The 25884-nt window shown below is 41.6% G+C and overlaps 1 protein-coding gene across 2 annotated transcripts; it reads right to left on the bottom strand.

The window, feature by feature from the left end:
- Positions 1–2941: 2941 nt before the first annotated feature.
- Positions 2942–23455, bottom strand: Slc22a24 (solute carrier family 22 member 24). 2 transcript variants are annotated; one of them, XM_090347480.1, is made up of 10 exons: positions 22877–23455; positions 20261–20364; positions 16527–16681; positions 16251–16413; positions 14528–14654; positions 13705–13820; positions 11636–11850; positions 8761–8872; positions 5328–5531; positions 2942–3655 (listed from the first exon to the last, which is right to left on the bottom strand). In XM_090347480.1, exons 1-10 carry the CDS (start codon positions 23276–23278, stop codon positions 3598–3600), a joined length of 1656 nt encoding a protein of 551 aa, XP_090203606.1. In that variant the 5' UTR covers positions 23279–23455; the 3' UTR covers positions 2942–3597. The 2 variants fall into 2 exon arrangements, with proteins under 2 accessions (XP_090203606.1, XP_090203605.1); XM_090347479.1 differs by lacking the exons at positions 2942–3655; positions 5328–5531 and having other exon boundaries at positions 8780–9487; positions 22877–23361.
- Positions 23456–25884: the final 2429 nt, after the last annotated feature.

The following is a 25884-nucleotide window of genomic DNA, read 5'->3' as shown; positions in this document are numbered from 1 at the left end:
TAGCACCTGAGCCACATCTCCAGTTCCAGCTTTTAGGCAGTTAATTGGAGAGATGAGTCCCACAGACTTTCCTAATTAGGCTGACTTTGAACCATAGTCCTCAGACCTTGAGTGGCTGGGATTACAAATATGAGTCCCTGGTGCTCAGCTTTTCCTTACATTGTCTGTCCACATTGTTTTACCTGCCTTCTCTTGTCTTATAAAGTTAGATTTATCCTTTCTCATCGGACACAAGGTTCGTGTCTGTAGTGAAACTTTTTGTGACTTGTCATCCATCCAAGTAGCATTTACCTATTTTAATTTCCATCGCCATGGCACATGGTGAATTTTCCCTAAATCACTCACATGTCTATGATTCCCTCCCCACTGGCTGTGACATTTGTAAGGACTATGACCTTGTTCTGCAGGTCATTCTGCCCCAGTCCTCAACTGGTCATTTGAATAACTAAGAGCTCATGTCTTCTCACCAGCCAAGTCATTCATTTATCAGTCTTTCCTGGTAAGTCTTCTAGTCTGGTTTTGCAATTTCTAGAACCTTAGAAAAGTTAGCAATGAGTTTGGCACTGAGGCAATGACTGTGCTTCTTCAACCCATCCTTTATTCTGCAATTTGTGATTGTGATGTTGTGTTAAACAAAACGAAGTTGTGCTTTGTGGGTGTGGGTCTGGCTAGCTATCACTAAAGGAAGTAGGCTGTTTCGTAAGAACCACTCTAGCAGGGCCTGTTCATATAGTAGCTGAGTTCCTTCCTTCCTTCCTTCCTTCCTTCCTTCCTTCCTTCCTTCCTTCCTTCCTTCCTTCCTTTATTTTTTGCTGGCTCTGGGGATTGAACTCTGGGCCTGGGCACTGTCCCTGAGCTTCTTTTTGCTTAAAACTACTACCTGAACCACAGCCCTACCACTTGAATGCCTTACCACTTGAACCACAGCTCCACTGCCAGCTTGGGTGCGTGTGTGTGTGTGTGTGTGTGTGTGAGATTTATTGAAGATGAGAATCTCACAGACTTTCCTGGCTAGGCTAGCATCAAACCTTGATCCTCACAGCTCAGCCTCCTGACTAGCTAGGATTATAAGTGGGCCCAACCTGAAGTTCTTTTTTAAAGCCATGACAGACCTGTTTACATTTTTCCAACACGTAGGAACGGGTATTATTGTCCACTTCAGTGCCAGGTACTGGAGATGTTTCTCTTTCTTAGTCAAGTCCTAAGCTTCCGTGCTGGCTCTGCGTGCTCACAGGCTCTCACTAGTGCAGCCCAGCTTCTAGGTCTCCACTGAATGCTTACCCAACTTCACTAATTTCCTGTTTCCTTTTTTTCTCCTGAGGCCTTTTGTGGTAGCAGCTTCTCAAAGCTGCTTTTTTTTTTTCTTCTATCATAGGATTTGGACTCTCTGATCCTTGCATGTATTCTATCACTTGAGTCACACCACCAGCTGTTGTTTTTGTAGGTCATGGGGCTTGAACTCAGGGCCTGGGCACTGTCCCTGAACCTCTATTTGAGCCTTGAGCCTTGAGCCACTTCCCCCCAGCCTTTTTTTTTGTAATCATTTTCCCAATAGAGTCTTGCATTATACCTGGCCTGGACCACAATCCTCCTATTTATACTTCTCACACAGCTGAGATGACAGGAGTATACCACCATACTCCATTTATATTGATTGAGATGGGGTCTTGCAAACTTTTTTCCTGAGTTGGATTGAACCACAATCCTTCCACATCTCTGTTTCTGAATTTGCTAGGATTACAAACAGGAAACATGGTGTCCAGTTCAATGATTTTTCTTCCTTTTTTATTTAAAAAATTTCTCTTTTTAACTTTTCAGTTATTTATTGACAACTCTTAACCTAGCAATTATTCACAATGATTAGATCTGGACCCTATAAAGACTAAGAAATGCTCATTGAACATTGAACTTTATGCTGTACTTGTTTTTCAAAGCTTTCAGAACCAAGTGACTGACTTGCTCTATTTATTTGAGTGGAAAATTGTTTTGCTATGGTCTTCAAACACTTGTACAAGAGGGTTTAAATCTATTTATATGTGTAATAAGTGAAAGGAATTTTGCTCTAGCTGGGCACAGAGGCTCATGCCACCCGTGAGGCTGAGATCCCAAGATCAGTGATTTGAAGCCAGCCTGGGGCAGGGAAGTCTCTGAGACCACCAATAAGCCAGACGTGGAGCTGTGACTTTCGTGGTAGAGCACTCTTCTTGAGCTCCAAGAGCATGAATTCACGTACATACACAGAAACACACACAAAGAATATATACAAAATTCATTGTTACTGTAGCAGTAGGGTACTTTGTATATCAATACACTGTGAATATGTACATATAAAACCACAAACTTGTATTCATATTCTCTTCTGTGATATAGCATGTATTAAAAAGCGAAGTGGCTTTTGCATCAAATTTTGTGAGTTCACTATATAATCACTCTCTCTTTTTCTTTCTCTTACTGGGGCTTGAACTCAGGGCCTCAGGAACTTGCTCAGAGTTTTGCTCACAGCTTGTATTCTATCACTTGAGCCAAATCTCCAGTTCGTACAATTCTTTTTTTTTTTTTTTATCAGTTTTGGGGCTTGAACTCTGGGCCTGGGCGCTGTCCCTGAACTCTATTGCTCTACCACTTGGGCAACAGTGCCATTTGTGGTTTTTTTGGTGGTTAATTGGGATGAGAGTGTCATGGACTTTTCCTCCTGGCTGGCTTTGAACTGTGATCCTCAGATCTTGACCTCCTGAGTAGCTAGGATTACAGGTGTGAGCCACCAGCACCCAGCTAATTCTATTTTTTTTTTTTACTTTTATGAGAGCCATTTTTTTTCAGATTTCCCATGAATGAGATCATGTATTATTTGTCTTTCTGTGCTTACCATAATGTCCTTTAGGTTCATTATGTCATCATAAATACAGGATTTCTTTATGATTTATAGACAAATAGTATTCCATTGTATAAACATGCCACATTTTTATTAGTGTATATGAATTGCACAAAGTAATTGCTTTCATTATGACATTTTCAGACATGACTTACTTTACTTAACATAATTATCTTTCGTTACACCCACTTTCTTACATACTGCATGATTGCATTCTTCTTTATGTCTGAATAACATTTCATTGAATACATATGCCAAAGTTTCTTTGCTGCTCATCTATATGTGGCTGGTAAATCAACTGTCCATAAATAAATGAGCAATAAATAATCAGCATCATGGTTATTATAAACAGTTCTGATATGAATATGAGAGTACAGAAATCTATCTGACATGCTAATTTTATTTCTTCTCAATAGATACCAAGTAATGACATTGTTAGATCATTTGAATAATAATAATATTTGTTTTCTCAAAACACCTATGCCCTTACTGCTTTCTTGATGATTTTGGAGCAATTTTTGAAATAATTATTTTTACAAAACAAGCATTTGTTTTATGGGAATTAAGCATCAATTATTTCGGGAAAATTGGTATATTTTATTTCATGAATGTAGGTGGCATTTATTTCTCCACTTATACACTTGGCTAGTTTTACATGTAGAAGGATACCATCTTGATTTTTCCTCTTTATTTTGGTCTTCTTTGGACCAGCTCTTGGGAATTCTTTAAAACCGTGTTATTTTCACAGAAGTATTGTCCTTTATTTTTCTTGAACTATTTGTCCTGTGAAAGAAAAAAAAAAACCTCAAAGAAAAAGATATCAATTAAGCTCCAGTATCTTGCATGCCTGTGGACACTCAGATGCCCTGTCTGCTTGCTTTGCCATACAAAACTTCAGGGCATGAAACCTGGGCATGCTGAGAGAGATGGGATTGACTGTTTCTTCTTGCACCATTGCCATTTTAGACATTGGTGTTGGGAAGAAATCAAAGAGAGAATGGAAAATTTAAGGATTAATTTTTTTCCCTCATTTAAAATTGTGTGTGTGTGTGTGTGTGTGTGTGTGCATGCATGTGTGTGTGCCAGTCCTGGGGCTTGAACTCATGGCCTGGACACTGTCCCTGAGCTTCTGTGTTCAGAGCTAGTGCTCTACCACATGAGCCACATGTCCACTTCTGATTTGTGGTGGTTCATTGGAGATAATAGATTTAAGGATTTTTCTGACCATGGCTTCCAGCCATGATGATTCTCAGATTTCAGCCTCCTGAGTAATTAGGACGACAGGTGTGAGCCACCAGTACCCAGTTTAAAGGTTGTTTTTATGTTTCCCAAATGATTCGTACCCACAAATTCCATTGCCTATGGCAGAAATTTTGGTTAAATCTCATAGGATCCTGTTATTGAGGGGCATGTTTTATCTTTACAAGGAGGAGCCTTTGTTTGTTTGTTTGGCTAGTTTAAGTCCCACAATTTTTCTTTGCCTGAAGAAATAACCAGGATTGTATCTACACGATAAACTCATACCTTTACCCATAGTATATTGCGTACTCACTGGGTAATAAAACCAGGGATATGAGAATAAGACAGTTAAGTTTTGGCATATCTATAAGAAAATATAAGAAATGTATGTTTCTTTTTTTTTTTCTCTTTTTGTCACTTGCTGGGCTTGAACTCAGGGCCTGGATTCTGTCCTGAGCTCTTTTGCTAAAGCCTAGCCCTCTACCACTTTAAGCCGCAGCACCACTTCCAGTTTTTGAGTGGTTAATTGGAAATAAGAATCTCATGGGGCCTTTCTTCCCAGGCTGGCTTTGCTCTTCAGATCTCAGCCTCTTGAGTCGGTGGGGTTACAAGTGTGAGCCACCTGCACCTGGCAAATGTGGCATTCTTGTAAAAACACATTTATAAACCATTACATCTGACCTTTCTACCACTACACTTACAATGTGTAAGACAGCCTGTGTCAACTTGATGAGACTGATTTGGGAAAAGGAAAGAGAAGGAGGGAGAATGACGGAGGGGTGACGTTAATCAAGATGCGCCATAGTACAACAGATCGTGTTAATTAAAAAAAACTGGCAGCCTGTGTGATCTAGAGAGCCTTGCAGGAGTTTTAAAATTCAAGAATTCAATGTATTAGCCTACAAAATTAAGAAGAGTGAGGGAATGGGTGTAAATATTGAAAGGGGTGACATTGATGAAGATGCATTATATTCATAAGCTACCTTGTTAAAGGGCAACTTCTTTGTAGAACTACTTAAAGAGAATAATAATAATAATATATAAACAAATTTGTGGATAGGGATGAGGTTGCCCTTGAATAAAGGATTTTTATAAAAGCAGGACTGCCCTCGTGTGAGCCTAGATGGGGAGAGAGCTCGAAATGGCCGTTTGTTTTTCATCACAGATACAGGACACAGCTACCCCTCATCAGGTGACCACCGGAATGTTTACTTACTCATTTTCCACATCCTGGATAGTGTTAGGAAGAGGCCGGTTGCCAGTTTCTGGAAGGCCGAGGACAGGAACCACAGAAAGGATGGAGATGGCTCCATAGAGAATCCAGGGCAGGTGGGGAGAATACACTGCTAAGATCATAAAGAGAGGCGCCATCACCCCCCCTAGTCTGCTGGAAAATGTACTGATTCCTCCAATTGTTGACCTGAGATTATGAAGAAAATTGTAAAGAAAATATGTTAAAAATTGTACGCATGCATTTCTTTCCTTCCTTTCTTCCTTCCTTCCTTCCTTCCTTCCTTCCTTCCTTCCTTCCTTCCTTCCTTCCTTTCTTTCTTTCTTTCTTTCTTTCTTTCTTTCTTTCTTTCTTTCTTTCTTTCTTTCTTTCTTTCTTTCTTTCTTTCTTTCTTTCTTTCTTTCTGGCAAGGATGAGCTATCCTGACTTGGTCTCCCAAGTGCTAAGATTTCAGGTATCTGACATCATTTCATTTTGTAAACAATACAATAGAGCTATTAAGCACATAGGCTTTGACAACAAGCTGTCAATTGTCACATTTACTGCTATGGATTTATAACCTTACAACCAACAGGTTTTTTTGTTTTTGTTTTTGTTTTTGCCAGTCCTGGGGCTTAAACTCAGGGCCTGGGCACTGTCCTTGGGCTTTCTTAAGTCTAGCGCTCTAGCTCTTCAGCCACAAGCACCACTTCTAGCTTTTGTGTATGTGGTTCTGAGGAACCAGACCCAGGGCTTTGTACATGGTAGTGGGCACTCTACTGCTAGGCCCCCTCCAGGCCCCCAACAGTTAGTAAAATTCAGATATATTTGTGCCAGTCCTAGGGTTTGAACTCAGGGGCTGGACACTGTCCCAGAGCTTTATCTCTCAAGGCTAGTGTTCAGCCACTTGAGCCATAGCTCTAGTTCCAGCTTTTTGGTAGTTGCTTGGAGATTAGACTCTCATGGACTTTCTAGCCTCCACTGGTTTCAAATTATGACCCTCAGATTTGAGCCTCCCAAGTAATTAGGTTTACAGGCATGAGCTACTAACACTCGGCATAAAATTAATTTTTATGTCTAGCATTGTGCCATGTCCTTTAATAAAGTCATACTCTTTCCTTTTTTATTAGTGTACATTGTAAAAAGGGATTTGTGTTGTGATATTTATTATAACATTATGTAATGTATACATAATATACTTTAGTTTACCTTTTAACTCATTCTTATCTTCCCTCTCTCCTTTTTAAAGCAATGCACTCTCATAAAGTACTTTAACCATAATCACCCCATCTCCATCTCATTTTATATCTCCTATATTTGCTCATTAATTATTCATGAATTATTAATTGGATTGTTTGTTCTCTAATTGTTTAATTCTTTGAGATTTTCATATGCACTGCACATTAATCTTTTATCTGATTAACAGTATGAAATACTTTCTTCCATTCTGTTGTCTCTCTGGTCACTTGGTAATCATTTATTTCACAGTTCAGAAGTTTTTTTTTAATATTTGTGGGAAATAGAGACCATTTGTCAATTATTGATGGTATCGGTTGAGCAATTAGAGTCTTATTCAGAAAAGATGTCACCTCTGAACACAGCTTTGGTCTTTTGCCTTTCGTTTTCTCAGTTAGTTTCACAGTTTTAGGCCATACATTAAGACCTTGATGCATTTTGAATTGAACTGGTTTTTGTAGGAAGTGAGAGATGTACTTTGAATTGTATATATGTGGAGATTATGTGTTCCCAGCCATTTGTTAAAGAGGTTATCCCCTTCTTGGATGTAAATTTTTGTAAAAATCAGATGGCTGTAAGCTGTTTCGTTTCTTTCTTTTTCTTTTTCCCTGTGTCTTCTATTCTTTTCTATCAGTCCAGATGCCTGGTGTTTGTGTGTGGTATCATGCTGTTTTTGTTTCTGTGTCTGTGTTGTGTAATCTGATACTGGGAAGTAGGACATCTCTAGAAGTGTCCTGTTAGCTCAGGATTGTGTTGGCTAGTTAAGATCTTACGTTATGTCATGAACTTTAGAATTTATGTTTTTCTATACCTATAAAATGACATTGGAATTTTGGAACAGATTGTAGTAGAACCGGATTCCCTTCATTAGTACACCCATTTTCACATGATTAATTCTGCTTTGTTCTCGTAACTCCATGTTGCTTCCCCCTCAGCCCATTTTATGTATCCAAAGATCCTATATGAAGGGCTGGCTCTCCCCTCCAGCCCATCCTTTCTATTTATACAAAGATGCAATACGAAGAATTGACTCCCACCTGTTGCTTACAGACACCAGGCAAACCACCAAGATAAGTGCAGACTGCCTGACTTCAGCAAGGCAATGGACCTAAGCCAGGCTCTAAATATCCCATCTGTTGTTGTACAACTCTTTTCTTTCTCACCCTCATTGTTATCAGTAACTAGAAAGATGACTTTCTTTCTTTTTTTCTTTCTTCCTCCTTCCTTCCTTCTTTTCTTTCTCTTTCTATCTCTGTTTCTCTCTTTGTCATGGGGCTTGAACTCAAGATCTCTGTTACTCAAGGTTAGTGTTCTACCACTTTGAGCCACAACGCCACTTCCAGTTTTTCTAGTGACTAATTGCAGATAAAAGCCTCACAGATTTTCTTTCTCCTCCTCCTCCTCCTCCTCCTCCTCCTCCTCCTCCTCCTCCTCCTCCTCCTCCTCCTCCTCCTCTTCTCCTTCTCCTTCTCCTTCTCCTTCTCCTTCTCCTTCTTCTTCTTCTTCTCCTTCTTCTCCTTCTGCCAGTCCTGGGCTTGAGCGCTGTCCTTGGACTTTCTCAAGGCTAGAGCTCTACCACTTGAACCTCAGCACCACTTCCAGCTTTTTTTCTATGTATGTGGTACCAAGGAATAGAACCTGGGTCTTTGTGCATGCTAGGCAAGTACTCTATCAGTAGACCAAACCCCCAGCCCCAACAATTGATTTTTATATGTTGATTTTGTAAGCTGCTAAACTTACAAAAATGTTTATCAAATATAACCGTGTTGCTGGGATTTTTAGCTCAGGGTTACACCATCTGTAAATAGAAATAACTTGACTTCTTCCTTCCCTATTTATATGTGTTTTATTTTTTGCTCTTACCTTATTATTCTGGCTAGGAATTCCAGCATTATATTGAATAAGAGTGGACAGTCTTATCTGATCCTTGACTTTATAAAAAATGGCTTTAATTCTTCCTTCTTAGTAAACTGTTGGCTATTAGTTTAGCATATAACCTCTATTATGTAGAGATCTGCTCCTTCTACATATCTCATTTAAATATTTAAATATCTTATTGACAATATTTTTTAACAGGAAGTTTTAGTTTTATCCCCACAATAAATGTCATTGCTTCAGATAGCCCTCTCCAGAAACCAAACGGGCTTTGTTTTGTTTTTTTCAAGGTCATGTAGGCCAGGATGACTTAAACTTGAGACAGTACCTCAGTATGGTAGGGGAGAACTCAAGGCTATGAACTGAAAAGACTGTGGCGCCAGCAGTAACAGCACTAATTCCCAAAGTTGCTAAAGTCATGCGCAGAGTCTGCTGTGTTTCTGTAAAGACAAAAAAAACATCAGAGGCAGGAACTTGACTGGAGAAGGCTGTCCACACACAATTTCAAAAAGCTTCTACTGGAGGGATTTGCAAGCAAGAAACCTGTATTAACCAAACTAAGCCTCGCAGAAAGTGTGGGATGGATGAGCTACTGAAAGCAGTCTCTAGAATGCCTGGGCTTACGCACCGAATGAAGGAATTGAAAGCATTCGCTTCCACTCTCCCTGCCCATTTGAGTTTTCTCAGTTCTGGCCGGGCTAGAGAAAGTAAGGAAATACTCATTTTGTTTGCCATACTGCAGTAGGGGTCTGAGATCAAGTAACTTGTTTTTTTGTTTTTTGGGTTTTTTTTTTTTTTTCCAGTCCTGGGCTTGAGTTCAGGGCCCGAGCCCTGTTCTTGGACTTTCTCAAGGCTAGAGCTCTACCACTTGAGCCTCAGCACCACTTCTGGCTTTTTTCTATGTATGTGGTACTGAGGAATCAAACACCGGTCTTCGTGCATGCTAGGCAAGCACTTTACCACTAGGCCAAACTCCCGGCCCTCAGGTAACTTCTTGTAGCCACGCTGGTGCCTCTTGCTGGGTGGAGGGAATTCTTCACCCAGTGCTGAAAAGCCTAGAGGTAAATGCAGATGCCTAGGTCAAGGTGAGCTAGGAGAACTCTTGCTTCAGAGAAACGCAGATGTCATAGCCTTAGGAAAGCTTTGCATCTAGAGAATGCTCTGATTCTGCTTTGATTAACTCCCTCAACTGCTCGAATCACCAGCCTCTGAATAGCCTCTTACTTATATGCTGTATGTGGGAGGTTAAGGGCAACTTTCCCTAGATGGAAAAGTTCTGCTGGTACCTGAGTGTGTCCATTTAAGGTCTTGCATCTTGTCTTCATGGTAGAGGAGGGTAAAGCCTCCCCCTTACCCTCTTTTAGGTGATAGGCATCCCTGAATCCCTGGAGATAGGGGTGTACACTAAGTCTGTCACTCCAGTGCTTGGCACTGGGAGTTTTCCTGTCCCCCTGCCCTCTGACCTATTTAGGTGCAGACCAGCTCAGGCACGGGGATGCCATGTCCTGGGTCTCTGTTCCTGTGCTATCTCCTGTCTGTTCTCTAGTCAGCTGGAGCTGACTGGCTTGTTGGTATTGTTTTTGTTCTTTCTTTCCGCTCAGGCCTGTTTCCTTTGTTTCCTAACTATTCTAAGAGTATTTGTGGGCTACAGGCCTTCGTAACATTTGGCTGCCTATATTTGACCTCTCAAAATATGACTTCTTCTATTTTCCCCCTTAAAACAGCACCTAATATTTTCTGGGTACCAACTGCAAAATCTTGAGGGACTACGTGGATAAAATCTGAGAAGTTAATGACCCATGCTTTAGAAATAAGAGGAGGAGAATAATTCTTGATGCAGGCCATGTTTTCCACCATATCTATTAGCAAAAGAATTGGATTTATTTGGGAATGGACATTGTGAAGAAATGCAAGTTGTAGATCACAATCCAGGATTTAAACATCTTAACATTAGGACTCCTATTTGAAAACCAGTAATATGCTGGGAAACATTGACAGAGAAAACAGGAAAAATATATTTTGAAACTCTAGTAAAAGTAATAAAAAATAATTTAAAAAATGAGGTACTGGGGTTGGGATTTAGCTCAGCAGAAGAGCCCTTGCCTGGCAAGTATAAGGCCTTGAGTTTGGTCCTCAGCTCTGGAAAAAAAAAAATGAGGTACTAAGCCAGGGGCAGTGGCTCAGGCTTGTAATCCTAGCTACTCAGGAGGCTGAGATCTGAGGATCAAGGTTCAAAGACAGCCCGAACACAAAAGGACCTGAGACTCTTATCTCTAATTAACTTCCATAAAAACGGGAAGTGGGGCTTGGCTCAAGTGTGGGGCAGTAGCCTTGAGCTGAAGAGTTCAGGGATGGTGCCCAGGCCAAGTTCAAGCCCCATGACCCACACACAAAAAAAGAGATACTTCAAGAAGACAGCAGAGTGGGAAAGAATAGAGTCCACAAGTCTAGAATCCTTCAAGCCACATTCCTGTTCCATGTTCCATGGAAACATGATGAAGGCGAGAACCACTAACGTTCGCACAATCATCACCTAACGTCCTTCAACTAATTAGTAACGTGTGCAGGGTTAGCGTCTTTATATATTTCCTATTTAGGAGTAAGTTTACAAAACAAAAACTGAGATCGAGCCACTGAAGGAGTGAAAAGAAGAAATGTCCTCTTTACCTGACTTATGCAGCTGTAACCGTTCTGTACATCACCTATATTTATAATAAAAACTTAAACATAGTTAAGTTAGAGTCTGGCCTTTAGCCTATTGTATTTTTTCTCACAGGCAAGTATGGATTAACAGGTGGAGAAAGACCAAGTTAGAGAGACTAAAAATTGGGGGAGACAATTGCAGGGTGAGGGCTGTATGTCTTCCCGGGGATACAATTATAAGATCTTTTTCTCTGTGACTGGCACTAAAAGTGTGATAACCCCATGCATACAGTTAGGTATCACTGGTACTGCTGTTCAGATTTATCTTAGATTTGATGAGGACAGCTTTGGGTCTAGAGCATTCATTAAGACCACTGGCCTAGTAAGAGCCCAAGTCTTGCCAACAACTGTTGGAAAACAGGTTCTAAGCCTTCACATTTACTTCATGTGATCCTTTGGTTTTTCATGGTAATGTCATTCTTTAGGCTCAGATGAATAACCCAAGGAAATTTCTGGCAGACAGGACTCAATACTTTCTTTCCCCCAAATTCCATTCTCACCTGGAGACAAGAAGGTGTTGACCAGAATCAGAAGTCCTGCCAGGACCAAGAACAATATTTCACTTTGTTTACGGCCCAGATAATTCAAGACCCAGTAGGCCAGAAATCTGCTGATAAGTGTGACAAGGCCAAAGAGAATCTGGAACAGGAAGATATTACTCCCCAGTTTCTGCAGGTTGAGTATCAGGCCGAAGAAGTTCATGGAAAATGCCATTCTAACATTAAAAGAATAAAAGCACATTTAAAATGTAAAGGAAATCATTTTTTTAAAGGATGAGCAAATTGTTTACTTTCCCTTGGGGGAAAAACACACATAGGTACACACAGATGTATCATTTGACATTAGAATTTGGTTCAAATCTTAGCTACTCACATTTTACTGATAGGCAATATTTTTGTAATAATTCTTCATAAACTTTAAAAGACTGTGTCTTCATCATTAACTGACTAGATGAAAAAATAAGATTAATCTGTGTTCAAGCCAGCATGATGGCTCATGCCTGCAATCCTAGCTACTCAGGAGGCTGAGATCTGAGGATCAGGGTTCAAAGCCAGCCCAGACACAAAAGGACCTGAGACTCTTATCTCCAATTAACCTCTAGAAAACAGGAAGTGGGGCTTATCTCAAGGGCAGGGTGGTAGCCTGGAGGTGAAGAGCTCAGGGACAGCACCCAGGCCGAGTTCAAGGCATCTTTCTCTTTTCCATTTCACTTCTGCATTTTAATGTCTATTCCAATTACTGTATACTTTTGGTCTAATAATATGTGATGTGTTCAAAAATTTAGGCAGAGACGTACACATATTCAAAACATATAGAGCGATTTTTTAAACATATGCCATGTCTTATCTATCTGATATATTTATAATACAGCTTGGAAACAATAAATATGTACAATTGAGTTCCAAGTTAAACCTATAGAGTGGATTCAAGTGCACTTTCACAAGCAGGAAAAGGATTTTGTTGTTATGTTTGCTTGCCAGTCTTGGGCTTATTGGAGCTAAGAGTCTCATGCACTGTGCTACCTTGGGCTGGCTTCTCACTGTGATCTTCAGATCTCAGCGTCCTGAGTAGCTAGGATGAGCTGCTGCTAGTATATATATATCTATATTTTTTTGTCAGTCATGGAGCTTGAACTCTGGGCTAGGGCGCTATCCCAAAGCTCTTCAGCTCAAGGCTATCGCTCCACCGCTTGAGCCACAAGACCATTTCTGGTTTTCTCATGATTAATTAGAGATAAGTGTCACATAGACTTTCGTGAACCACGATCTTCGGGTCTCAGCCTCCTGAGTAGCTAGGATTTTAGGGGTGAGCTTCCAGCGCCTGGCATGCTGGTATTGTTGGTTTTTTTTGTTTTGTTTTTGTTTCTGTTTTTGTTTTTTTGCCAGTCCTGGGCTTGAGCTCAGGGCCTGAGCACTGTCCTTGGACTTTCTCAAGGCTAGAGCTCTACCACTTGAGCCTCAGCACCACTTCCGGCTTTTTTCTATGTATGTGGTACTGAGGAATCGAACCCGGGCCCTCATGCATGCTAGGCAAGCACTTTAACCACTAGGCCAAACTCCCAGCCGCTGGTATTGTTTTTGAAAAACAACTGTAGCTGCCTCTGAAACATTTTATTGGAGTTGAAATTTACTGATATCTTTTTTCAAGTTACTTTTTTTTTTTTTTTTTTTTTTTGCCAGTCCTGGGCTTGAGCTCAGGGCCTGAGCACTGTCCTTGGACTTTCTCAAAGCTAGAGCTCTACCACTTGAGCCTCAGCACCATTTCCAGCTTTTTTTTTTCTATGTCTGTGGTACCGAGGAATCGAACCTGGGTCTTTGTGCATGCTAGGCAAGCACTCTACCACTAGGCTAAACTCCCGGCCCCAAGTTACTTCTTTTTAAAAAATTTAAAAATTAAAAGAATTGAATTTTATTGTCTGTGTTGTACAGAGGGGTTATAGTTACATATGTGAGGTCCTGAGTACATTTCTTCTCGAATATTGTTACTCGCTCACTCATTTTTCCCCACTTTCCCTCCCATCCCCTACCCTCCATCCCTCACCCCAAATATTTATTTTAAAGGAACATACCTGACAGAACACATGCAACAGATTCTCATACGCAGCTTGGGGATATAGAACAATTGAAAAACGGATGTTTTCTTCTTGGCTTCATCAATGTCTTCCTGCAGGCTGGATTTCACAAACTAGCACAAGTCATAAACATTCATGAGATGCCGGTCATATACCTGTTATATTGCTAAATACTAGAAGATGCAATAGATACGCTGTTTCCTATCCTGAAGGAAATCTACCTAGGTGGGACTTGGGAACTGAAATCCATCTCATGTCGGGAAAACCACAAAGGATATAGGAAGAAGTGGAAACGTGGAGGAATTATATGGGAATAAAGCCTGTTTAATACTTAGGCAATGACAAGTAAAGAGCCTTGAGATAAGGCATAAGCAATTGACTCAAAGTGGCAGAGTGATAGCCTTGAGGGGAAAAAAATCTCAGGAGCAGGGCTCAGGAAGGGAGTTCAAGGCTCAGGACTAACTACAACAAAATACTCCCACAAAAACCTCACTTAGAAGATACCGATTTTAGGCCGAGAGTTTGGCCTAGTGGTTAAAGTGCTTGCCTAGCATGCACGAAGACCTGGGTTCGATTCCTCGGTACCACATACATACAAAAAAAAAGTCGGAAGTGGTGCTGAGGCTCAAGTGGTAGAGCTCTAGCCTTGAGAAAGTCCAAGGACAGTGCTCAGGCCCTGAGCTCAAGCCCAGGACTGGCAAAAAAAAAAAAAAAAAAAAAAAGAAGATACCGATTTTAGGCATGCCTGAGGGACCCAGAATAATCGGGTTGTAGGGTCATTTCATTCATTCCCAGTTGATTAGACCTCTTCTCAGATCACCTCAATGGTCAGGGTCTCCCCAGCATTCTTCTTTCCATTTATCCGTGCAACTCTTCTAAGTTCCTCCAAGCCCTTTTCTAGCTGATTGCTAAAAATTAGCCACCGAGCAGACTCCACCACCAGCAGCCTGACAAAAGAAGACAACACAGTAAACATTTAATTGCTCATTTTACACATAATTTTCATCTGGAATATCTTTTCCTTTCCATTTCATATACACTTTATAAATTATAGTAGTCATTCTGAAACAATCTGCCCTCCCAGTGAATTATAGGGAAGCAATCTTTCTGTTTAACAGTAGTTCTAAACAACAAGGAGTAATGAACTAATAGTACAAATATCCAGTGACAATGCAATGGTTAATATCCTTATTATCTATGTGCCACAAAATTAATCTTTGTAGAGGAATTAATTATGTGATTTTATATGAAATAAATTTCTACAAGGTGGTGACTCAGACCTGAAATCAAAGTGAGTACCTTGAGATGCTGAGATCTAAGCATCAAGATTTGAAGCCAGCATGGGCAGGAAAGTCCATGTGAATTTTATTCCAATTAATGATGAAATCAAACAAACAAAAACTAGAAGTAAAGGTATTGGCTCAAGTGTAGAGTAAGCTCATTTTGATCATTTTTGCTCAACACTTAAGAGTCTAAAACATTAAAGAAAAGATTGAAGATGACAGCCAAAGATGGAAAGACCTCCTGTGTTTACATACTACTGAAACTTTCAACAGATTCAATGCAATCCTCATTAAAATTCTAGTGACATGCCTTATATAAATAGAAAAGTCAATCCTAAAACTGATAAGGAAGTGCCAAAGACTATCTAGTCCAAGCAATCCTGGACAAAAAAAAAAAAGCAGGGCTAGAGGTACCACAATATTTGGTTTCACATTGTGCTATAGAGCCATAGTGACAAATCAGCATGGTACTGGGGAAAGAAAGATTCATATTGCAGTGGAATAGAACATAAGCCCCAGAAGTAGGCCCTCAGAGTGGAATATTACTTAGTCCAAACAGTCCCACAACATTGTTGTTTATAGGAAAATGGATGGAACTGGAGGTCATCGTGTTAAGTGAAAAAAGCCAGACTTGGAGATACACACACACACACACACACACACACACACACACACACACACATATATATATCATGAGCTTAGAGTTATGTGCATATCTAGACCTAAATACGTATTTATGTAGCATAGCACATACATGTTATGAATGTGCAAGGGGCCTGTTTGCAGAGGAGCCATAGGAACAGAGGGAGAGGAAATGAGTAGTTGATGGTGTGGGTGTGTGTGTATGTATATAAGATCTTTCCAAATGCAACAGCACAGTTCAGCCTGCTAAACCAATTAAAATGTTTTCAACAAGGACAGGATGATGATATATGAAAGGCAAATAGAAAGAGTGAATATGTTCAAAGCTCACTATTTACTTGTGTGGAAATAGCACAGTGAGACCCCTCTTATAGCGAGTCTCATATAGGACTTTTGGATTATTCTGTATCTACAATACAAAAGTGCAAACTCCAGAGCTGCAGCCTCCTGGCAGAGTACTGTTCAGATCTCCTTTGTGTCTCAGTAAAACAAGGGCAACTGTGGGTGAGCTTGGCTTAGGATCACCCAGTGACACACACCCCAAGTGTGAGAACCTCCCTCTCACCCCACCTCCCTTCCCCCTTCATTACAGTTAAAGGCCACAGAGATGGGCCATACCTTGAGAACAAGCAGCAGACCAACAAAGGTATGGATAAAATCAGCTGCAGTGTGATCCAGTTGTGAAAGGAGAAAGCTAATCCTCCCAGCAGCATCTGCCCCATACCGTAGGCAGTAAATAATGCTATCACAACTTGGGACTGAGATCTTGTCCACTCAATAACTGGAAGGAAACACAGTTGCAATTATGGTTACATGGTTGTGACTATTATTTCCAAAGGATGATTACAAACTCAATTCAGGTCATGAAGGAACTTAAAATAGCAAATGACTTACTGAGGGCAAAAGCGGTGGACAAAATAGCCATGATAGATAAGCCAGCTAAGAAGCGCAGGGCACAGTACACAAAGAAGGTGGGCGCGAAGACCACACAGGTGTCACTGACAGCCATTTGGAATAAACACCAGGTGAAGATCGATTTCCGCCCAAACCTAAGAAACATAGGACCTTGGGAGATTATTCAAGAACAAAACAATATCACCAAAAATAACCAACAGCAGCACATGTCGAAACTTAACATCCATATTGAATCCTAATTCTATAAAGGTTAAGTATTAGTGAAAGATTTCATTCTATAAATAAATATTAATGCATGTTAAGTATTTATTATCTCAACGTGACACTTGAGATATGGTGGTTATTATATTAGACAAGATCTGAAATTACAAAAGCCTAGGAATTAGCCAATGAGTGTGGTATCCACACTTTCTCAGTAAAGCCTCACGAGGTCACCAGAAGGACTCTTATGCCTTGTAAGCTATATAAAAAGAAGATAAAATATGAGACATTGGCAGAAGTGGTGGGATGATAGGTTTGTGTGTGGTGCTTAGAGAACTTAGAACTGAGATTGCCAGAGTTCATTCTTTCTTAGTGAAAATACCATATGTGGTTTGGTAGAAAGAAATATTATTATTGCAGGGCATGGTGGCTCACGCCTGTAATCCTAGTTATTCAGGAGTTGGAGGAGGATCATGGTTCAAAGTCAGCCCAGGCATTAAACACTATGAAACTCTTATCTCCAATTAATCGCCAGAAAACCAGAAGTGGCGCTGTGGCTCAAGAGGTAGGATGGAAGTCTTGATTTGAAGAGCTCAGGGACAGTGCCCAGGCCCAGAGTTCAAGTCCCACAACCAAAATGAAAGAAAGAAAGAAAGAAAGAAAGAAAGAAAGAAAGAAAGAAAGAAAGAAAGAAAGAAGAAGAAGAAAGAAAGAAAGAAAGAAAGAAAGAAAGAAAGAAAGAAAGGAAGGAAGGAAGGAAAGAAAGGAAGGAAGGAAGGAAAGAAAGGAAGGAAGGAAGAAAAAGAAAGAAAGAAAGGAAGGAAGGAAGGAAGAAAAAGAAAGAAAGAAAAGAAAGACAGACTATTGAATCTGAAGCCTGTGAAAATGAGGGAAAAAACCAACAGAAAACTGACTTAAATCCAAGATCTGGGTGCCAGTAGGTGAGGCCTGAGTTCCTAGAATCTCTGAGGCTGAGCCAGCCCAGGCAGGAAAGCCACTGAGATCCTCATCTCCAATTACCTAGAAAATGCTGCAAGTGGAATTGTGGCTCAAGTGGTAGAGCGTCAGCCTTGAATGGAAAACCTAGAGGAAGGGACAACACCCTTTCCTTGAGCTTTTTCAAATCCCATTAATGGAGTGCACACCCATGCACACCCCCAAGACACACAGACACAAGCACAAAATAGAACCCAGACTCAGAAAGACAACTATCCCATGCTTTGTCTGGCCTCCTTCCCACCCTCCCTCGTGCCCATTCCCCCTCCTTTCCATCAGCTTTCCTACCCGCCCTCCATTCCTCCTCCTCCCTTTCCACCTTAGGCCACCCCTTCCCTTCTCTTCCCTACCTTTCCCCGTCTCTCCCCTTGCCATTCCCCTCCCCTCCCCACCTACCTCCCCTCCCCTTCATTTTTTTCTTTTTCTTTCTTGCCAAGAAGGCTTAGAATACCATTGATCCTCAGCTCTCAATCTCCTGAGTAGCCGGGAGTGTGGACCACCATACCTGATGTCTTTCTCTCAGGTTTTATAGCTTTCACTGCACAGCTCTTTCACGTCCTTGGTCAAGTTTAATCCTAAGTATTTTAGTTTTTAAAAGCCACTGTGAATGCAAGTGTTCTCCTGGCTTTTTTCTTAGACTGTTTATTGTTGGCACATAGAAAAGACACTCATTTTTGTATATTGATTGTATATACCTCATTTTATGAGAACCCACTATAGTCTGGAGGTTTGTTCAATACAAATTAAAATGAAATTTTATTCTAAAAGATATTTTCCTGCTAAGTGCTAGAGTACTATGTAAGTGCCAAGTTAGAGCTCAGCCTAGATTATTTTTTTAAGATTTTATTAACATTGATTTTTTTACATCATATTTCAAATGTCAAGTTTAACAAATAAGTATTCAAGAATATGATCTCTATATGCAATCACTGGCACATAAATTTAACAACAAAATTAAAATTAAGCTGAGTCTGTATGTCATAGATACATATTGATCTATATATCATTATGTCTATAGAGTATACATCCCATCATAGACTTGTATTTCTATATAGTTATATTTATATCTCCAAGCTCATGTCAATGACCTTGAGTACTCGAGTACTGAGTCATCGCTCTTGTAATGCTTGGATCTAATATCCATATATCAAGGAGACCATGTGCCTTTTGTTCCTATGGTCTTGACTTATCTCACTCAACATGATTTGCTCTAGTTTCATCCACTTCCCAATGAATGCCGTATTTGATCTTGTCTGTTAGCTGTGTAGAATCCCATTGTATATATGTACCACATTTTTGTATCCATTCATCTGTAGTGGGGCATCTGGGTTGTTTCCATTGCTTGGCTATTATGAATATTGCAGTGATAAATATGGTTGTGCAAGTGTCTTTATGATGCTCAGGGTAGATGCCCAGGGCAGGTCATAGGGAAGGTTTAGTTTAGTTTAGTTTTTTTTTTTCCAGTCCTGGGCTTGAGCTCGGGGCCTGAGCACTGTCCTTGGACTTTCTCAAGGCTAGAGCTCTACCACTTGAGCCTCAGCACCACTTCTGGCTTTTTTCATGTATGTGGTACCGAGGAATCGAACCCAGGTCTTTGTGCATGGCTAGGTAAGCACTGTACCACTAGGCCAAACTCCTGGCCCTAGTTTTAGTTTTTTGAGGAACCTCCAAACTGCCCTCCAGAACGGTTATACTAGTTTACATTCCAACCAGCAGTGTAGTAGGGTTCCTCTTTTTTTCACAACCCTGCCGGCATTTGTCATTGTCTGAGGTCAGAATATTGGCCATTCTGATTGGGGTAAGGTAGTATCTTAGGGCTGTTTTCATTTGCATTTCCTTTATGACCATGGATGATGAGCATTTTCTCATGTGTTTCTTTGCCATTTTAACCTCTTCTTTTGATAAGTCTCTCTTTAGTTCCCTTGCACATTTAGTGATTGGTTTGTTGGGTTTGTGAGGATTCGTTTCTTGAGTTCCCTGTAGATACTGCATTTGTCTGAGGTATTATTGGTAAGTATCTTTTCCCAGTTGGTTGGCTGCCTTTCTACTTTAGTAGCTATGTCTTTGACTGTGAAGAAACTTTTGTTTTTAGGTAGTCCTATTTGTCTGAGTCTCTCTCCAATCTCTTGTGACTCTGGGACCCTGTTCAAGAAGTTTTTGCCTGTGTCTATGAGTTCCAGTGTCTCTCCTACTCTGTCATGTAGCAGTTTCAGGGTTTCAGGCCTTCTATTGCGTTCTTTGCTCCATTTGAAGTTAATGTTTGTGCATGGCGACAGTTAGCCGAGATTTCTTAAAGAAAGAAAAGACTAGGGGCCAGAAGTTCTTGCCTTGCATGGATGAAGCTCTTGTTTGATTCATTGATAGCACATCCAGTGAAAAAGCTATGGCTCAAGATGTAAGGCTGTAGCCTTGGGAAAGCTCAAAGGACAGTACCAAGCCCTGGCATTTTAGAAAAAGAAAAAAAAAAGACTGTATTATGTGATCAAAATGCACAGAAAAAGTGAAATGACACCTACCTGTCTGAAAGATAGCCAAAGACCAGACCTCCCAGCAGTGACCCAATCATGTACACGACTTGAACGACAGATCTGGATGACTGGTACTCACAGACTAGGTCCCACTGGAAGAGAAAGCGAGAAACAGCAGTGTCAGGAAAGTTGAAGCCTTCATTGAAAACAGACTGTAAGCCCCTTCCTGCGAGGGAAAATGGCGTGTGGTGTGTGGATCCCGCTTCCTGCCCTGTTTCCTCTGCTGCCATTCTCCTCTGCCAGTCCACACACCTACAAATGCTCAACTCCTTTCAACCCTTCAAGGGCTGTCTCTGTCTTACAACCTTCCACCACCTCATCTCTTTATTATTGCCCTTCAGATCGCAAATTTATGGCATGCATTAGGTTCAACTCACATTCTGTGTGTGTGTGTGTGTGTGTGTGTGTGTGTGTGTGTGTGTGTGTGCGCGCGCATGTGGGCACGGGTGTTTGTCCTAGAATTTTAACTTAGGCCTGGATGCTGTCCCTGAGGTTTTTTGTTTTCTTTTTCTCAATACTAGTACTTTACCACTTTCATTTTTTTTCTTTTTAATTGGTCATGGAGCTTGAACTCTGGGTCTGGGTGCTGTCCCTGAGCTCAAGGCTACCACCCTACCCGTGGGTCTGTGCATTGTCCCTGAGCTCTTCAGCTCTAGGCTACCATCCTACCCCTTGACACATATCACCACTTCTGGTTTTGTGGTGGTTAATTGGAGATAAGAGTCTCATAGTGCTTAGTGCCGGGCTGGATTTGAACCGTGATCCTCAGATCTCGGTCTCTTGAGTAGCTAGGATTACAGGCTTGAGCCACCATACCTGGCAACTCATCTTTTCTATGAGTGCTTATTGGAGGTAAGAATCTCAGGGAATTTCCTGCCCTGGCTGGCTTCAAACCAGAATCCTAAGATCTCAGGGTCCTGCATAGATAGGATTATAGGCATGAGCCACCAGTACCCACTTCTACACAATCTTTAAAATAATTATTTCTTCAGTATTTATTTATGTGTATATATGTATATATATAAGTTGGGAGCCAGAGTGGAATCAAACTGTACCTTGATTTGCATCAGACAATGGCTTTATTGTCTTATTGTTTTCTGGCCTTATTCTGTTTAAATGACCTGAGATTTACCATATGAATGTAACCCCTGGAAGTCCCTGGGTCTCAAGAAGGGAAGAAGCTGGAGTGGAAAATAAACGCAGCAGTCTTTACCTGGACTGCAGACATCCCGGACCCGGTGTGTCTGTCTCTCTTCTATTTCTTCCTAGTCCTTGCCCCCTATTTCAGGAACCCCAATCTGCGAACCCTGGTTTGCTGCCGGCTGGCCCCGGCACATATATATATATATAATATATATATATATAATGTGTGTATGTATGTATATGTATCTTGATCGTTTAGGGCCTGGACGCTCTCCCTAAGCCCTTTTGCTCAAGGCTAGCACTCTATGACTTTGAGCCACAGCACCACTTCTGGTCTCTGGTGGTTAACTGGGGATAAGAGTTTCATGGACTTTCCAATCCAGGCTGGTTTTGAGCCATGATCTCACCCTCCTGAGTAGCTAGGATTTCAGGTGTGAGCCAACAGTGCTTGGCCTCTACAAATATTCTTCAGCTACCATAATTGTTGCCTAGAAAGTTATAATTTTAAGAAAATTTAGTTACCATAATGGGGAGTATGTGACAAGTCTTTTTTTTTTTCTTGGAGAAAATGTTTTCTTTATAGTGTGTCTAGTACAAACTCTCTTGGCTTCTCTTAGCAGTCAGTATTTCAGCTGACATAATAAATCTCACCTTAGGCACACATTGATTCAATTAAAAAGTATCAAAATGCTGAGACCTAGATTTATGGCCCACTGACTAACTTGCTCTGGCCAATAATTTATAGTAAGTATTGAGAATCACTGACCTAGCATAATATTTTCCTTCATAGTATTTCAGTTGCTCTTTAAATTTTAAATTGAAGGAGCTGGGAGGGTGACCCCATGGTAGAATGCTTGCCTAGCATACACAAAGCCCTGAGCTTGATTCCTTGGTACCACGTACATAGAAAAAAATCTGGCAGTAGGGCCAGGAATTTGGCCTAGTGTTTGCCTAGCATGCACAAAGACCTGGGTTCAATTCCTTAGTACCACATACATTGAAAAAGCCAGAAGTGGTGCTGAAGCTCAAGTGGTAGAGCTCTAGCCTTGAGGAAAAGTCCAAGAACAGTGCTCAGGCCCTGAGCTAAAGCCCAGGACTGGCAAAAAAAAAAAAAAATCTGGTAGTAGTACTGTGTCTGTAGTTGTAGAGTACTAGCCTTGAGAAAACCTAAGGACAATGCCTAAGCCCTAAGGTCAAGCCTCAGGACTGGAAAAAAAAAATTAAATGCCTTCTTCTTTTTAGATTAAATTATTTAATTATAGGTTTCTTTTTAGCTTGTTTTTCATTAACCTCAGATTATCTATTGAAATTCACGGTGGTATAAACAAGCAGTTGCTACATCCTGAAGGAATAGAGAAATACATGGCTGATTGCAATGTACCCTGAGGGGTGGAATATTTAAAGCAAGTCTCTTTTCTGTGTCAGTCCTCAGACCTTTGAGATTTACATGGGTTCTCCTACCTTGGTCACGATGGTGGAATGGAAGTAGGTCTTGTCATACACCCAGCCGTCCACGCAGGGCTCTGTTTCAGCCTCACTCACGTTCCCCGAGGTCTTATTCATCTGGAGGAGCTGCCACTGGGGGTGGACGAAGCGGCGGCACCTCTCTGGCCTGAGGTTGGAGTCCAGCGGGATGGAGATTCTCAGCAGGTCCTGTTGGCTGAGGATGCCAGTGCCATTGTCAGACACAGTGTCGTTGTCGAGGACGTGCACCCAGCAGCGGTGCTCAGGGGTGGCGGCCGTGAAGTTCTCTAACAGAATATGAGTGTATGATATAATGCAAGTGATATAAAGGAAAACTAGCTGAAGGATCTGGAATCTTCCCAGGGCTCCAACATGCTCCAGTAGCACCTCGAAACTCATTGGGACGGGACAGGCAGTCTCTCCCAGGGGGAGTGCGAATGTGGCTCTGCAGATGTATTCAGAGGGGACCAAGTTTCCTTCCACCAGGCCCAGCAGGGCTGCACTTGTCCAGACTCTCTGTGTTCTCACTGGGCTCTGTCTCACCACTGCCTGCTTGGGGAAGGAACTTGCCCTAATCTCCTGGGTTTGGGCAGCTAGGTGGTTTTAATAACTACTGGAGAGACTTGTAGTTGCTGGTTGGAAAGAATGACTGTGATCTTTGCACTTCTTGAGGAGTTGATTGTTTTCACAACCTAAAAGGCACGTGTCCAAATGGTCTTTTCTTCTTTATCCTTTTTTCAGGAAAGGGACATTGGGCACTGAGAAATTAACTACTTGGTTACATTTCCGTGGAAAGAACAGAGCGGGGTTTTTCCTTGGTTAGAGTTAAATTTTCCCTCAAGTTAATGAAAGTGTATATAGTTAAAATAAAGCAGCCAGGTGCAGTGGCTCATGCCTGTAATCTTAGCTATTCCAGAGGCTGACATCTGAGGACTGCGTTTCAAAGCCAGCCCAGGCACTAAAGAATATGGGACTCTTATCTTCAATTAACCACTAAAAAGCGGGAAGTGGTGCTGTGACTCAAGCAGTAGGCTGGTAGCCTTGAGCTGAAGAGCTCAGGGACAACACCCAGGCCCAGAGTTCCAACCCCAAGACCACCACCAACAACAAAAAGTGAAGCAAAGTGAAATGTTGAATGACAATGGTAATTTTTGGTGAGTGTTTAAATTGTATTAGTGATTATGTTTTTATGACTTTTTTTTTTTGCCAGTCCTAGGCCATGAGTTCAGGGCCTGAACACTGTCCTTGGGCTTTCAAAGGCTAGAACTCTACCACTTGAGCCACAGCACCACTTCTGGCTTTTTTTTTCTTCTGTGTATGTGGTATCGAGGAATCAAACCTGGGTCTTCATGCATGCTAGGCAAGCACTCTACCACTAGGCCAAACTCCGGTCCCATGACTTTTGAAATAGGGACATAGGATAGGGAACAGAAAAAAGAAATAATGTATGTATTGAAATGAGGTAACTGAGTCACAACCGTTTCAGCTCCTGGCCTAGTGCTAGAGGCTGTTGGTTTTGCAGATACCCTGGTGACTAGTCAGGAGGCGGGGGTGGGGAGAAAACTGTCCACCCAGCCCCAAGTGTTAGGGTCCAGTCCCCTAATATTAGAGTCTGTGATCAAAGGATCGAGTCTGACACAAAAGCACAAGTTAAACAGAGTTTTATTCCGAGCCTAGCATTGAAAGAATCATACTGACTTGTCAGGGCCATCTCTAAGATGAGAGAGCGACCCTGCCTAATCTTTTTTTTTTTTTTTTTTTTTTTTTTTTGCCAGTCCTGGGCTTCAGCTCAGGGCCTGAGCACTGTCCTTGGACTTTCCCAAGGTTAGAGCTCTACCACTTGAGCCTCAGCACCACTTCTGGCTTTTTTCTATGTATGTGGTACCGAGGAATTGAACCCGGGTCTTCATGCATGCTAGGCAAGCACTTTAACCACTAGGCCAAACTCCCGGCCCCCCTGCCTAATCTTACAGGCTATTTTTATAGGCCATCAGCCATGTGGTTGGGCTTGGCATACACAGGTGGCCAATGGAATCTCACATACTTGAGTGATGGCTGGGGCAACCACTGAAACCTTTGCTGTTTGAGCTGACCTGTCGTCTCGGTGGGCTTCTGGGGCACTGCTCTGATGACAAAGGAAAGGGGAAGGAGTTTCCTGGCAGGTGAAGGGGGTAGGGTAGGGAAGGAATTCTGGTAACTCCACCTGGTTAAGCTGTTCTGGTAATCTGAGCTCTGTCATCAGGGAATTTACAGCCCCCAGCTTGAGTCAAGTATTCCTTTGACATGAAGATGGGAAATGCCTATAGGAGATGGAAGAGAGGTCTCAGGGGTCTCTGTTTTAAAGGGAAATTTAGAGAGGGGTCCCTTCATTCCCCCCTTGTTTTGGAAAATGAGTCAAATCTTTGACACTTTCTCCAGCCCCATGTCCTCCTGTCATATGGGCCACATTGAGTCTGCAGCACTGGCATTTTAACTACTCCAATTCTCTTTTGTACAGATGACATTAGGGTGTTTACAATGCAGGGGCCAAAAGCAACATTAGTAAAACTAAGGGATTCTGCAATTGCAGATATTCAGGATGTCATCCATGGAGACCAGCTGGATAAGCTTTTACATCATCCCTGGGACCCCTGCTTCTCTCTTGCTAGAGTCTCCTTTTTTTTTTTTTGCCAGTCCTGGGCTTGAGCTCAGGGCCTGAGCACTGTCCTTGGGCTTTCCTCAAGGCTACTGTTCTACCCTGAGCCACTGCACCACTTCTGAGCCACTGCACCACTTCTGGCTTTTTCTATGTATGTGGTACCAAGGAATCGAACCCGGGTCTTCGTGCATGCTAGGCAGGCACTCTTACCACTAGGCCAAACTCCCGGCCCTAAAGTCTCCTTTTATAGCTGCCAGGTTATCTTTCATTACTCCATCATGGTTTGCCCAAAGAGACATTCTTCTCATGCTGTCTCCATCTGGGAGTGATGAAGCCAGTAGCTCTTTCCCGCTCCTTTCATAGTGGT

Source organism: Megascapheus bottae, chromosome 16, assembly GCF_031878675.1.
Source record: "Megascapheus bottae isolate mThoBot1 chromosome 16, mThoBot2.hap1, whole genome shotgun sequence".
In the NCBI taxonomy this organism is placed as follows: Eukaryota; Metazoa; Chordata; class Mammalia; order Rodentia; family Geomyidae; genus Megascapheus; species Megascapheus bottae.
The sequence above is the reverse complement of the archived record's forward strand: the minus strand, read 5'-3'. Positions and strand labels throughout refer to the sequence as shown.

Bases quoted from the DNA above. Each gene is read 5' to 3' on its own strand.
- Slc22a24 (XM_090347480.1), bottom strand. From the start codon at position 23,278: ATGAGTTTCGAGGTGCTACTGGAGCATGTTGGAGCCCTGGGAAGATTC. The intron at 11,851-13,704 runs GTATGTTCCTTT...TTTTAATGTTAG, and splicing joins TGTTGCATGTGTTCTGTCAG to AATGGCATTTTCCATGAACT. The intron at 3,656-5,327 runs GTAAGTAAACAT...TTTCTTTCACAG, and splicing joins ATCCAGGATGTGGAAAATGA to GACAAATAGTTCAAGAAAAA.